Raw genomic sequence first — 15,890 nt, forward strand, 5'->3', positions numbered from 1 at the left:
TATATATACACATATATATATATAAAAATGTAATTCTTTAGTTCCAGATTTTTATATTGTGAACTTGGCGTTTTACAAATGAAGCTATAAACGCAAAACTCATCTAGTCCAGAACCATGCTGAAGAGACTTTGTTTTGAAAACCAAGAAGGAGTTCCAGTAATCCTTCTCATACAAAATACAGGCAATGACAGGAGATGTTATCTACATAAATCAGTTCAGACCACAAGTGGAATATTAAGCATGCTTTTATGTACAAAGTTTAAACTGTGTTAAAAAAAGCAATAACACAGATGACCACTGGTAGATAACTCCATGCAAGAGAGAGTGATTAACATTGAAAGGGAAGACATGGATGGCATTGTGGTAAAGTGCCAGCTACTGGTATTTCTCACATTATCTTACAGCTTGACATCCTAAAGGGCTTTAATGAAAGCTTCCTGCATCAAAATGAAAGCTTCCTGCATTGACACATAAAATTATGATCATGCAAGAAGATGAAGAAAATTACTCAGTAATAACAACCACAAACTCCAACCCCTCAAAAGGCTTGCTGCAGAGGGTATCTACCTTTACAACTGAAAATCATGACAATAACACAAAATGAACAGGTGCATATAATTTAATAGTATTGCTACATGTTTTTCACCTTTTCTATGCAGTCATCAAAAAATGCCAAGCCTGTATCCTTGTCACTCACAAAACTGCACTCTTCAATAAAGCGGCTGAATATCTGCGTTTTGGTAAGGTGCGTGTAGAACTTTGTATAGGCACGGTCTCTGCTTTTTAAAAATCCTGGTTGTAGAAAGGATCACAAACTAAATACCAGCTGAGTTCCATGACAAATTAACATACAAAGTGTCAATCTAAATTATTTAAAGTGCTAATACATAAAGTATTTGCTTTATCAATAAAAACAATTACTTATCACTACTTGCATTCAGAAGATTAAAATAACAGGTTTTTAGTATTTTTTTTCCACCATAGTTAACCAAACTTGGCAAGCAATCATCCCCATGTAATCTGCTCACTGTGTTTGACTTTTTGTGCAACAAAAATACTATGGCCCTGGACAAAAGCAGAAGCATCTAACAATTAAAACAATACTAAAACAAAAATTATGCTATCCTAAGAGGTGAAGAGTCTGACATTTAAGGTTTTCTAAACCTTTGACTAAAAATCTCTTACCAAATCTCTCTTCCAGTAATTAAAAAGAAACCCAAACAACAACTCAAAACAAAAAAAAACAACCCCAAACCACCACCACCACATACACAACAAGACACTTGTGACATTTTATCTAGCATTCAACTTATGAACAGGTCTGAAAAGTTAAGGTGGTAAGATGAGGAAAATAAGATGACCTTTGCTGACTGTTGTTTTGTTATGTTTCTGATCCCTGCCCCATTGTCTATTATTTTCTCATTTATACCAAGAACATTACCTTGTTCTTCATTACTGGGCTTCTGGCATTTTTGCTCTGTACACATTGAGAAATATTCTTTTATTCCCAAGAGCTGCCCTTATGGAATATGTCATGCAGAGAGGGCATCATGCTACTGAAAGACAGCTTCTCTAATATTACACCTATTGCAAAACAGCAGTTCTATGTCCATATACGTGCGCTCCAATCAACTTTGAATAGTTCAACTTTATACAACTGCAATTTTAAATACTGACAAGAATTGTACAACCAAAGTGAACTTCGACCTTTTAAAGTTAAGCAGCTCCTCAACCCTAAAGTTGTAATACTGGCAGTGCTATCAGCAGCTGGTTTGCCTCACCCTCACCTTGATGATCAAACAAGGAATCAGCAGCAGTTGCTTTATTTGAAGGCGCCTGCGTGATTGGTTTGAGGAATGTTCTGTAACCCTTTAAAATAGATGCCATGAAACGGAGAAATGCTTCCTGGATCTCCATCTCAAGTTCCATCATCTTCTTCTGCCAGGAGAAATCTGCCTCAATAGGAGTCATCTCCACTGCAGAGCCTTCCTGAGTTTTTCTGTGCACTAGCAATGAGCAACACATAAAATCCTACATTAAACTTCAGTGCATTCAAACAGGCAAATTTTGCAAGACATTGAAAATAGGATTTCTTTTTTCTACCTGCCCACATTCAGAAGTGGCAAACACTAGAAATCCAGTGATTATTTTCCAATTGATCTGGCCTGTATAAAAGGCAGGTTACCTCAAAAGTTGATCATGTGTTCTTCTAACTCATCCAGCCCTCTGGGACACAAAACAAGAGGGAGGATCTCAGTTGAGTTAACGTTACCATGTACCAACCGAATGTAGTCCTTCAGTAATATATCAACACAAATACAAAGTACCATGTTTTTCCTGCTCTGAAGATTGCACATCTACAAAGAAAGGGCCTAAAACTATTTTTCTAAAAATAAATCTAACATATTAGTGCACCAAAGAGTAGAAACAAGTAGATGACATTCAGAGTTTACTCTTGCACTCTTAAAAAAATATTAGCAGGTACTGCTCAAAATTATAGTTCCACACTTTTTATTTTAACAAAAATATCACTTATTGAAATAAAAATATTTATATAAACAATTACTATAGTAGCTTTATTATAATATTGCCAAAATATAAAAACTATCCATCTGAAAAAAGAACACTAGTTCTGCTCAAGCTAAAATAAGGAAGTAGTTCTATGTCAGGTAGACCACATGACATATCCTGCCGATAAAATCAAAAGAAAAGTTGAGGTTTTCTAACAGATGAAGTAAAGGCTATCTGCAAAAAAAAATTACAGAAAATTGAGACAAGAACACCTACCTCTTAATTAATGCACTTCTCTGTTTCTGTAATTTATAAACTTTGTATAAGTACAAGACTATCATTTTCTCTTTCCACATGATGGAACTAATATACTCTGAACCAGTCTACCTTAAAGAGCCTTTCTTCAGCCAGAAACAAGCAACACTTGAAAACTGTTATATCAGCTACAACTTTGCTCTTACCTGTCCAAGTTTCTAGGTTGAAATGGTTGTTTTTCTTCTGATAAAATACTTTGTCAAAATTTAGCTACTTGATTATTTTTGTAGAAAGGTCACTGTCTGAAATATTCAGATACCTGGACAATAGCTGAGATATTCAACATTATTTTACTCAAATCCCCATTTCCCCTGATATTTTTGATCAGAGCTGTAAATATTGTTTTAGGTTGAGATCCAAATGTGTTTCAGCTGAATCTTTGTTTAAATATAATTTAATCATGAGTAAAAGCTGAAAAAAATATGCAAAGTTACAGCAAACAAAATAAAAGTAAAAAACTAATTCACATCACATATAACAGAAAGTCCTTAAATTTATGTGCTAATTATAATTTAAGATTTGTAAGCGTGTATCAGAAAAATCAGTAGCTTTCTTTGAATATTTACTTTCCCTGTTTTAGGCAGTTTCTAGTCTAACCCCCTCCCATTTAATTTTATATATTTCACCTGCTGCCAGCTGTGGGTGCAGTTTCTTTAAAGTGCTAAGCAGACTTTTACAAGGCTTCTTAGGAAACTGTTTCCAGCTGGTGCTCTTCTTATCATCTGATCTAAAACACAGCAGAGGGAAGAAAGGATATATAAAATACAGATCATATAGAAAAGGATACCTCCTATAGGCTTAATTTGCTTCATTTTCAGAATGTAGTAACTATAAAAAGAAATTATTTTGAAAAGAATCACCGTCCCTATTTGTCAGAAATGAAAAAATGGGAGTCATGTAACTCAGAATTTCATTTCCTCAGATACAGAAGAGTATAAATTGAGTCATGAGTAGAGATTTCTCCAGTCTGTAAGGATGATCTGCATTAAGATTCGATTTAGACTTTTTAGTTGACGTTTCACTAAACTGACTTAGCTTTCATAACTTTTTTATCAGTTTAGTTAACAGAATTCAAACACACTAATTCGTATGTGATTACTATACAAAGTTTATACTACCATAAACCTGCCATACTGCCACTGATAGAAATAAAGGCAGTCTGGAATACAATATGAACTTGTTACTGCAAAATGCTGGAAGACCAGTCTGGTAGCTTTATGATCATACCGTACTCTGTAACATGTCTACGGCAGCTCAGCTCCAGTTTCAACCACAGGCTAGCAGGGAGTAGGAAGACTGCAAATTCAGTTCACAGTTTGAAAATTATGTGGTTGATTAAGCAATGGGGTAAATAGGGCTAAAGGGATGCTCACCTTTGTTAGAAGGACAACGGGTACAATGCCAGACCTTGTTTAAGCAGTTTAAGAGAGAGAAAGAGAGAGAGTAGGGAGTAAATCCTGAGAACTCTGGCACCTCTTTCTGGAAAGCAGAATGTGGGGGAGAATTGCTGTGGGAGTACAGCAAATCTCATGGCCACAAGCCCTAATCGGTTATTACTATCCAAGCAGATGCCGTCACTGCTTGTTTTGTCTTAGCATTAGTGAAATGTTTGTTCAATTATCATTTGTTTAATTGGCCTTGAGACAGAACTGTCTCAGGAAGCATGCCAAAGTTTCAGGAGTTAAAGAAAAAATGCATGCTTACGGGTGTCTTTGCCCGTTTTTTCCCCACCGTAATGGCATGCCTATAAATAATGTAAGTGGTGCTGTTCCAGAAACACAAGGAAGAAAAAAAAACCTTCTAAACAAAGTCTCAAATCTTTGCCCTAAAAAGGCTACTTTCCTTAATCAGCTTTCAATGTTACTTTCACAGAGACAGTTGAAAACGTCCACAAAAAAGGCATTAAGGAAGATACTGAATGAATAAAAGGCCTTCAATATTTTTTGGCAGTATATAAACTTCAGTCCAGCATAAGGAAGATAGCGGCAAACTTGCTCTAAGAAGACACTAGACAGATAGACTCATGTACTAGAAAAGCATTGAATTTTTCAAATATTATTCTATGCAGTCTTTCAAAGCTAGCAACAGTGCTGTTAAATGGTTTTACACCTGAAAAAAAACCGACGTCATCACCACAGAAATAAAGAGGGGCAGAAACAGGATAAAATGGATACAGTAAAGTGGATAAAATAAAATAGAACATCAATCTTTACTTACTAATAACACAGTTTTTAAAATTTTTGTATGACCTTCAACACAAGGAGCTTTATGGAGATTTTGTTTTAACTACACATCTCCAAAAATAAAAATTATCCTCATTTCCAGGTTAAAAAAAGTTTTCAAATGCAGGTACCAACATCTCACATTTACCCAAGACAAATGTTAGAGATGTCAAGTTCTTCTGGAAGTCTAGTAAGTGGTACAGATGAGATATATGCAAAATAGGCAGCAAAAAAATGAAAAGTACCAGTTGACTATTGAAAGAGAAATGTACTTATAACACAGTAAAAGAAAAGGTGAAAAAGTCTTTCCAGTTGAGTGCTTCATATGAGTCATCCATTGGCAGATTTTTAGTTCAGTAACCGATCCAAGTAAGGCTGGTACTTGGCCTTTCTTGCTAGACATCACACCAGAATCCTGACATACTTATCTCCCTGCTAAATCCCCTGTTCCTACCTCCTTCGTTTTTGTGCAACGCAATCTTCAACTTCCATTCTACTTATGACAAAAACATCCAAGTATTTGTTACTGCAAATATCTTCATATAAACAAGTTACCTTGTGTTATCCTTGTGTTTCATCAATACACTCTTCTTTCACAACAACTATTATAATCATTCTTTTGGTAGCATAATACTTTGATATACAGTGACGAAAAGGTTTTTTGCAGTGTTCTTTTAAAAAATTAAAAATAAACAACCTCTGCTCCATTGTTTACTATTTCCTTTGATGCTACTAATAAAACAAAGCATTTCAGAAATGTAAAGAAAACATTTGCTTCAGTAGAGGAAGAGTCCTTTTGACGCAATGAAAATCAAGAAAGCATTCACCTGACCCACAGATCAAATTACTAATTCTAACTCAAGTTAGTAAAAATAAAAGTCAAGTGTTAAAAAGTGACATGAGATTAAGTAAAACTATATTTTCAGTAAGAAAATGTGTGCTTTATTTAGTGAAGTTCACCCTCATCTTGAACTCACTTAGATGCCTCTTTCTACCTATGATCTAATTAATTTTAAATGGAAAGGTAATTCATAAGGTTACTAAATCAAACACCTGAAACTACTGAATTTTCAATTCAGTTATTTTTATTTTCATTTAGATATATCACAGAAAAACAGAAAAGTTACTCTTAATTAGCCTGTTCTCAGAAAAGTATGAAGAAACTGCTCATGCAACACTTTCAAAATAAGAAAAGCATTAGAAACATAATAATTAAGTCAAAATATTTTAGATTGAATGTCGTCAAGACACCGAATTTTGCTTGACTGATCTCACCAAAAAATTGGCCCTTGTAACTTGAGAAAAATTTCTCTGTTAACACTAACATAAAGTGATCCCATTGATGCTTTTGGACAGTATCAAGAGCTGTCAAAAAGGGTCCTGAAGTGCTCATGTTCATACCAATTGGCACTGAATACCAGCAAACCAGATTCAAAAGTGTAGGTCAAGGTGAAAATGTAAGAAATGGTGAGGCAGAAAAAAAACCCCAAACCAACTCTTCCCTTTTTCTAGCCTTTGTCCTATTTCCCTAATAAGCAGTACTTGGAGTGGAAAACCAAACCAGAACACATTGCCATTGTTGCTAAATCTATAGCAACATCTGCATCACATTTTTATAGGCAGCATCAGGTGACCCTTGACTTAATAAATTTAATTTGCTATGAAGCATTAGAAATGAGGACAGTAAACAAGTAAATGAGTAAAAAATGAGGAGAGTAAGAAATCAACCATATTGGATAAAACAGTGTTTAATACTTTTATCTCCTGAGCATTTCTGCAATCTCTCCATCTACAGATAAATGTAAAAACTCCATAAAACTTACATGTACACCATGTTTGTGTCTAAGTCAATGCACACAATATCCTGTGGTGGGTCATACAGATCAAAGTATCGTGAATCAACTCCAACAATAAATGGAAGAGGTGCACTGAGTACGGTGGCCAGAGACAAAGGACAAAGAGGGATATATGGACACTGCCACTGAAATGGAAATATCATCTGAAGGAAAAATTAAATGAAATCAAGACATTAAAACAAGACAACAGTGTACAATAAAAACCAAGAAGTTACATGCAGCAAGTTGAAATGAAATTGCTAAAAGCCTTGTAACACTGTCAGAAAAGATTCTTCAAGGTTGATCACTTATTTACAGCACATCTCTTAGTCACCTATGCAAAAATGTTGATAATTCTAATAGTTATAATAATAGGACATGCTAGGACACTTTAACTAAATGCTATTGCTGGGAAAAAATTATACATTTAACGTATCAATCATTTTAACTTACAAAAACCTTGTTAACAACTGTGGAGTTGGAACAGATTTTTCTCACTGCTGTACAGAAGACTTTGTACTTACAGCTACTACAGCTTCAGCAACTCCTGTCAACACAGCTGGTCTAAGAGAATGGAGGAGGATCTTGCCTTCTAGTAACACAAAGAGTAACAGAGTGGCACAGTTTTCCGGTCCAAGATTCATGAGGAGAGTGCTAAAGTTTGCTCCACTAAGTGGTGGGTGGGAAGGGGAAAGAGAATAAGAATGTCACATGATTTTTTTTTTTAAAAAAGTCACTACTATCAACCTTCTGACAACTGTTTGGGACCAACTAGTTGAATGGTGCTAATATTACCAAACATCAAATATAAAAGATCTATCTATATATCTAATATCTATCACCTCAATATGAGACTTGTACTGCTACAGAGAAAGCTAAATTCAAATTTTATTGCTAAAGAAACATATGCTATACCATGCTACCACTGAGTTTGTGGTTTTTTATGGCATTCTCTCTCATATACGTACAGGCATCTTGTCTTCATAACAGTAAAAAGGATCTAACTGGTTAACAACTAACCCAAGCACAAATAACAGCAGTAGTTTCATAAGATGGGTTACCTCAGGCAAAAATAATGAGCTAGAGTATCCATTTGATCTTAGAATCACAGTATCAAATTCTAACACCAGTCAAGTAAAATCAGTCCATCATTCTGATAGCAACATGCCTACAGTTTCTACAGTTGAGACTCCATTTCATTTGTTTGGCCTGTACGCATTTAGGAATTGTAACGACATCCGTCCTTGGAAAAGTGCTTCCATGTTACTTTGCAGTTCAGTAGCTGGCTGCAATTTTTCACTTAAGAGGCTGTGTAACAGATGAGATTAAACATGGGACTCTTCTGCATACAGAGTATAATATGATAATATTTAAGGGAGGGAGAAAAAAAAGGGAGACTATTTTGGCTTTTAACTTAAAAACAAACCAAAAATAAAAATAAAAACACCCAAACAAAAATCCCATGAGCTCCAGCCCAGAAGATGCAGGCAATATCCACAGATAGCATTAACCTTCAACTATAAAACAACAATTTTTAGGTATCATTTTGAATTTCCAAAATGTTTGCACACCTGTGCATTGACTGATTTCACACAACTACTTGACATAAACGTCTCTCTTGAATCCAAATAGGAAAAAACCCAAGATAACAAATAGCTTATCTATGCTACTAAAAATCTTTTTCTTACTACACTGTTCTGAAAATACAAGATATCTAAATACTTTTTTTTTTTCACATAGCCTGCTTCTTCTTTCTTCAGAGCCCCTACAATAATCTGTCAATTTGTCTTTATTTCAGGATAATTTGTGATATTGTTCTTTCAGAAGGGACAGTTCTATGCAAAAAAGACAACACTATATTATACGTGCATATTGAGCTTTCTGTTTATGAGATCATATAACACTGCAGTAATGTTTGGCTTCCTTGTATGACTTGTACCTATTGCCTCTGAATTTTTCAAGTAGCATACATTTAAAGCATTAATAATGATACCTTAATGGCAATGGCGTAGAAACTGGCTGAGACAATATTAATGCATCATGGGCAGAAAGCTGAAATACAAAGTAGTGTGTGATCGATATGGACAACTCCAAAGTTAAAACAGTATAATATTCCACTATAAATTAATATATTCACAGTCTCATAAACTGCCTAACAGACAGGGTCACAGTGTCATACAAGAGAGGCAAATCAGAGTCAATCTTTGGGACTTGTGTTCGCTGGGTCAACAGAGCTTGTATTAGTCACTGAAAGCATTCCCAGAAGTTACAGGAAATTGTCTGTGACTCAGTGTTGAGCACGCAACTGCTGCTAGGTGATTAAACAGAGAAGCACAAGAGACAGTGCCCTAGGGGACTAACCTTTGTCCCACAGTGGTGTGTGGACAAGTGAGAGAAAGATAGAAAACAAACACCCCCAGCACTGAGGTAATGCAAATAGTGCCTATAAAATTAAAGGATAACATATGTCAGAAACTTCAAAAGTGCAAGTAGGACTCTGCTGTCATCCACACCACCTGAAGCCTGAAACAGTTGCCTTTGCTAAGATACTTCAGGTCTATATCAGTGAAAGAGAAGGCCAACCCACCCATCTCCTCCTTTGTCCCTCCCAGTAGATGGGTATTCAAAGCTGACTAAAAAGCCTAATGGAAGAAACCAGGCTTTCAAAAGCAAGGAAGAAGATTTGCCATTATTGTAAACAGAAATGGAAGTAAATGTTTTGCTGACCTGCACAAGAATTCTTGGCCTTTGTGGTGAAGGGAAAGGTATATTGTGCATAAAATGGGATATATGCCTGAAAAGAAGATAAGATGTTAGAAAACCAGCACCAGGGACTAATCAGAGACTGAAAACAATATTAATCAAATTTTGGACTTACCATGGTACCATGTTTTAGAAAGGCTGCTAAGATTTATTTACTGTTTTGATAAGTTTAAGAACCTATTTATGTCAACTGAAACAAAGAAGCTCCATTCACTCACATTTCATGCGTGAAAATTAATATTGTCAGCTTCAGATATGTGTGCAAAAGATAGGAACACACTGGCATTTAGGCAAGCCATCTAAAATCCCAGGCAGCCTAACCCCATTCTAATTTTTTCTAGTTTCTAATGAGAGTCAGCTAAGAGAAACTAAATACTCCACTGCCAGACACCTAATACAGTTTTCAAGGTAACATTGTATTTCAGGAAAATTTTAGGACCACGAAAAGCATACTCTACTGAGTTTACACAGAGAGACACGCATACAAAAAAAACTCCAACCCTGTATCAGTAGCAGTGCTAGGAAACAGAGACATTCATTGCTAATGCACAGAGTCCCTGAGCTTATATTTATTAACCTAAAATGCAGGACTGCAAACATTAGCATGTATCTCATAGCTCAGCCATTTTCTGTGTTTCAGGTAGTTAAGAGAAAGATAAACAGGCTTAACATATTCTAACAGAAAAGCCATGGTAAAATACAGTTCGTTTTCCTGGCACTGCAAGAGCCACTGCTATTAAACAGAAGCAGCAACAGTTTCAATTGCTACAACATAAGCTACACAGTGCAAGCAAGAGGATTGTGCAAATATATCAATAAAGTAAGTGTGACATGTATAACTCACAGGACTTCTTGAGCTGATATAACTACCTTCCTACATTAATTTGAAAAATGTTTTACGTACTTTTCAATGGGAAGAGGATGAGGTCCAGAGACAGAGAGTTTGTAGAGGAACATCAGAAATTTTCGAAACGCATCAAAGAAAGGCCAGTGTGAGAGAAGGCAGATGCATTTGTTGGAATTAATGGACTTGGAAGTAACTACTTTCCTCTCTACAGCTGTCAGGAGACCCAGCTGCAATTGTTGTTTTTCTGTTAACAGCTCCCGAGGATAAGGCTCATAAAACTGAATAGCAGCACCATAAACCTAAAAGATGAAGAAAACCAGCTGAGAAGACCCAGTATTTAACAGGACATTTTGTGTCAAAATCCTACCCATTAACCATTACAGTTAAAAAAAAAAAAAAACAACAAACCCAAAACCAAAAAAACCCCTCGTGAAATGACCATGTTCGGTAAATTCCCCTATCATTATCACAGTAAACAATAACATTATTTTAGCTTTGACTTCACTCATTTTATCAAGCTAAGATGTTTTGTAATATTACTTACCTATTTGTCAGACTTTCATAATTAACTGAATTACTCTGGCAAGTTTAGCAAAAGGAGAACAGGGAAAGATGGCTACCACAGTAGACATTCTCTCTGGGGAAAACATTGGCAGCTACTGCTTCATCTTTGCACAAGAAGTATTAATATCTTGGAGAAGGACTTCTTGTGTTGAGAAGTATACAGATTTCCCTGATAGGGTACCAAGGCAGAGTGGAAGTTGAGCTATTATCAGTAATAGAGCCAAACCGCTGCTTATTAGTCACAGAGGACTGATCACACATTACAATCACTTATTCCCTCATGCAGTTCACACACACAGACACAGTTGGTTAGCTGAAGCAACAGCTGGGAAACCAACCCCAAACAAGGGCTCCCTTGCTTCCTCAGGTGTACCTATAATCCTGTAGTCTCTATATATAGCAGGCACTGCCATCCCAAACATGGGCTGAGTCATACAACACATACTTGGTGCCCACATGCCTCATACAGACTGGGCAGATGGCCAGTGTTCTGAATCTATCACTTCATGTGAATTAAACAGTAACAGTGGTCTCAGGAGGCCATCAGTTCTTGAGAGTCTTTCAGTTACCTCTCAGCACATAGTTTTCCTCTCCCTGCTCTGCCATTTTCTGGTAATTATTTTCCTATTCACACACATAGATATCTGCAGAGCCCAACTGCACAAATTCACACAAAAGTGGCTTTTAAGTTCACCACAGGAAAACCATCACAACTTAAACATTTCTAACACATGCGGTAAGTGAACATTTCTTTAACATGCAGGCTGCATTTCCATTCCCAGAATAATCTTACTTGAAAGCACAGGGAAATCCATGCACTGTGAGTTTTGATTTTGCTAAGTGTATGATTCAGCTTATGTGGGACTAAACAGCACATACCCTTCCAGCTATTTACTTCTGTCTTATATGAAGGCTTAAGAAATACAATTTTATAAGGTAAGTATTTAACAAGTTATTTTGTGGTATTTCTCACATACAGAAGAAACAATGCTTATTTATCTCCATAGCAGCCACTTGAACTAACAGCAAGAACTAGTCACAGTGTGGAGCCATACCTTTTCTGCAGAAGAGCAGGTCAGTACAAATGTTGAGAACACTGGCAGTGGATATTTGGTTTGAGGGTCCCAGCACTCAATAGTAGCTCCCATAGGAAGGCAGAAGAGAGGTACGGATTCCGTCAGTGGGAAGGACTCATAGTTCTCTTGAGGATATCTGAAAATTAAGCCTTCAGAATAGAAGAAACAGTAAGTACTTTTGCTCTGCAAGCCCTAAATAATCACAGAATCATAGAATGGTTTGGATTGGAAGGAACTTTAAAGATCATCCAGTCCAACCCCCCTGCTGTGGGCAGGGACACCTCTCACCAGACCAGGCTGCCCAAAGCCCTGTCCAACCTGGCCTTGAACACTTCCAGGAAGGGGCCATCTATAACTTCCCTAGGTAACCCGTGCCAGTGTCTCACCACCCTTAAAGAATTTCTTCCTAAAATCTAATATCAATCTAATCTCTTTTAGTTTAGAATCATTACACCTTGTTCTGTCATTACACTTCCTCTTAAAAAGTCCTTCCCCATCATTCCTCTGTAGGCCCCCTTTAATTACTGGAAGCCTGTTACAAGGTCTTCCTGGAGCCTTCTCTTCTCCAAGCTAAACAACCCCCAACTCTCTCAGCCTGTCTTCACCACCTTCTGATCATCTTGGTGGCCCTCCTCTGGACCAACTCCAACAGCTCCATGTTCTTATATTGGGAGCCCCAGAACTGGAGACAGTACTTTAGCTGGGGTCTCACGAGAGCAGAGTAGAAAGGGGAAAATCACCTCCCTCACCCTGCTGGCCACACTTCCTTTGATGTAGGCCAGGATATGGTTGGCCTGGGCTGCATGCATACACTGCCAGCTCATGCTGGGCTTGTCATCAACCAGCATCCCCAAGTCCTTCTCCTCAGGGCTGCTCTCATTCCTTCATATTCATGCATGTATAATGTAGTAATTCATAATGTAACATTTATTCATAGTATAAGCAATATATTTTCCACAATAAACAGGAAAGTCTGATGGTTATCTGGACTTTAACTGAAGATTACACCTGCAGAAGAAGAAAGTCTCTCATTGAACGGTAAGTCTAAGTCATTCAAGTAACATTTAAAAATTGGTATAAAGACTGAGGCACTCCCTTTTGGTAAGGCATTTGCTAAAAAACTCAGCACATAGTGAAAACTAGTTAGTGAATACTTTTACTTTAAACCGGTTGGGAATTACCTGTGATATTTAAATGTGCCACTGGAACTGATTTATTACAAAGAAATTCCTATGAAGAAAGCGATCATTTATCTACTGTAGAAACCAGCAGCAACACCTCCATTGAAAATAGGATGAACTAGCTGACTGTCCACATTTTCTGCTAAACAGCCAATACACTAAATTTAAAATTTTAACTTTCAAATTAAATGAAAGATGTTGCATTAGCTGTGAGACATAAAATGAAATATGAGTAAGGTTGAATAGAATTTTTAATTACTCTTTCTCCATCATCACCACCACAAAACACATGAAGTCTTTTGTTACATCTGAAAACCTTGCAAAGCCTTCTGCTAAAGCTCCTAAGCTACCAAACCTGTCATGATAAGATCTAATTTAATACAGGACAATAGTATTCCTATTAAGGCTTAATTTTTTTTTCCTTCGCCCGGGAAAAAGTGAGGGGAGCAAAGAAGGCACTATAGGAGTTGATTTCAACTGACATGCTCTAGGGATAGCATTCTTACAGACAGCACTTAAGCTTTTAGAATTATTACTTGATTTCATCAAGGCATTCAAATCCTTCTGTTAGCATGTTTAGACAGTCTGCTTCTAAAATTACTTACCAGCTTTATATGCTAAAGAGTTAGAAGCTGGCACAGACTTCTTATAACAAAGGTATACACTGGAACCCCACTGGAAGACACAAGTTTCATCTTAGAACCAGCCATGATGACAACAGGCAGCAGAAAAATCAAGGATAAGCATTTGAATATACTCCCAACTTACAAACAACACACATTTAAATAAAAAGCATTACAGACTAAAATAACTGGTTGGCTGCTGAGTGCACATAAATCATGAAATCAAGTATTCACTCTTCTCACATTTTTTAGAGAGTACAGGATTCACACACAATAATCACACCATCACTACCCTTTGGCTTATTCCAACAGAAGATCAGGGAAAAATAAAGTAGATTATGTGCAGCTTCACATTTTCTTGGCTACTGAAAAGAAGAATCTTATGGGAACCTCACCAGTGGAAGTGAAATTCTAAACATCATCACTTGAAGCTTTTATCATACTTCCACAAAATGGTTATTTACACAGTATTTTTGCAGTTTGTCTAAATATGGTCTATCATTTGAAAAAAATCACTTATTTTAACCCAAGTAAACTAAATGCAAAACAGACTACATAAAAGTGAACTGACTGAAATAAAAAAGTATATGCAAAAACTGTAAGCAGTAATTAACATTCTTACGTCTTAGTAACATAGGCATTATTAATAACTATGAAAATACCATTTGTGACTCATCCCAAGTGTCAGCATTACCAAAGGAGGGCTGAAAATAAACAATAATTTAAAAAAACCAACAAAATCCTTGGCACCTACTCCTAAATAACACCTAGAGATGAATATGTGAACTGAAGTAGAGAGCAATCAGTATGAAGACGTTAATTCTTAACATCAGAGGGAAAAAATCCTACAACTGAAGTCTCACACATGGTACACAGAATGAAAGAACTATGATGAAGTGACAGAACACAATTATTACAGTGCTAAAAAAAAAACAAAAACAACACAAAAACAAAAACAAACAAACAAAACAAAAGCCAAACCTACTCAAACTTCTAAATACTCACCATACCACAATTTAAATTCTTATCAACTTTGCAGAATGTATGTGGAGGCGTTTCTCCTTTGCTGGTTACAATAACACAGATATCTGTCACTGCCAATGAATTTTGAGGTCGTATCAGAGGAGCCCTTCGATATGTGATAAAGATCCGTTGAGAAGAAGCTGAACTGTTGTTAACATTAGCGCAACGTCCGTAAGGGGTAGCTTGAATCACCTCACAGCCAGAAATGATGCGTTCCTTCCCTTCATATAGAACTCTGCAGAAGGAATGAAACACAATGTTACGTGCATTCAAATATATGTGAAGTTATTTGAACAAATTCACCGAAACTGTACATCCACTAGTACCCTATGTCATCGCTGCAACATTCTAATGTGCATTTTATACATTGTCTTTCATCATGCATGATTTGAGGCAAAGAAACTGTTCAGGAATAGGTAAATATTATAAGAAATCTTTGTGGGTACAATTCATAGTTATGAAAAATTAAAATCAAGCCACACTGAAAAGGATTTAGTTATAGGGTAGAATTAGTAGGAATGCTGTATTATCAATGCAAATTAAGTACAAAGGAAGCTTTGAACTGCTTGAACACATGATATCTGACAATTTCTTGGAAATTACTTCCATCACTAAGATGTCTGGAAAGTCATTTCAGACTGTCCCCCCTCCTCTTTTTTTTAAAGGAATGATGTTGGAAAAGAACAGAAGAGAGAAGTCTGCTTCCTAGGTGAATTTCTACAGAAAAAAACCTCACCCAAACCCAGTAATGCTTTACATTCAGAGTTTGAATTACATTCCTTAAGGGTGTAAAAAAAACAAAATAATACTCCATTCCACAGAAAAGGAAGAAATAATAACTACAGTTGTTGCCTGTATTCCTAGAAAGCAGAATATATCTTACATGGCCACACACAGCAACATTCACCTGGTACCTGAATTTTTCAGC

At 36.4% G+C, this 15,890-nt stretch overlaps 1 protein-coding gene across 1 annotated transcript; it reads right to left on the minus strand.

The window, feature by feature from the left end:
* Positions 1 to 648: 648 nt before the first annotated feature.
* On the minus strand, positions 649 to 15,197 carry LOC104538338 (DENN domain-containing protein 4C-like; the record flags this gene model as incomplete). Its single annotated transcript, XM_010181505.1, has 11 exons — positions 649 to 794; positions 1,790 to 2,008; positions 3,455 to 3,555; positions 6,874 to 7,049; positions 7,410 to 7,554; positions 8,879 to 8,937; positions 9,613 to 9,679; positions 10,553 to 10,794; positions 12,115 to 12,284; positions 13,922 to 13,991; positions 14,945 to 15,197. Coding segments are annotated over 11 exons (1,648 nt in total), but the record flags the coding sequence as incomplete, so codon positions are not given.
* Between the last annotated feature and the right edge of the window lie 693 nt (positions 15,198 to 15,890).

The sequence above is a fragment of the Mesitornis unicolor genome, unplaced genomic scaffold (genome assembly GCF_000695765.1).
Source record: "Mesitornis unicolor isolate BGI_N332 unplaced genomic scaffold, ASM69576v1 scaffold25933, whole genome shotgun sequence".
Lineage (NCBI taxonomy): Eukaryota > Metazoa > Chordata > Aves > Mesitornithiformes > Mesitornithidae > Mesitornis > Mesitornis unicolor.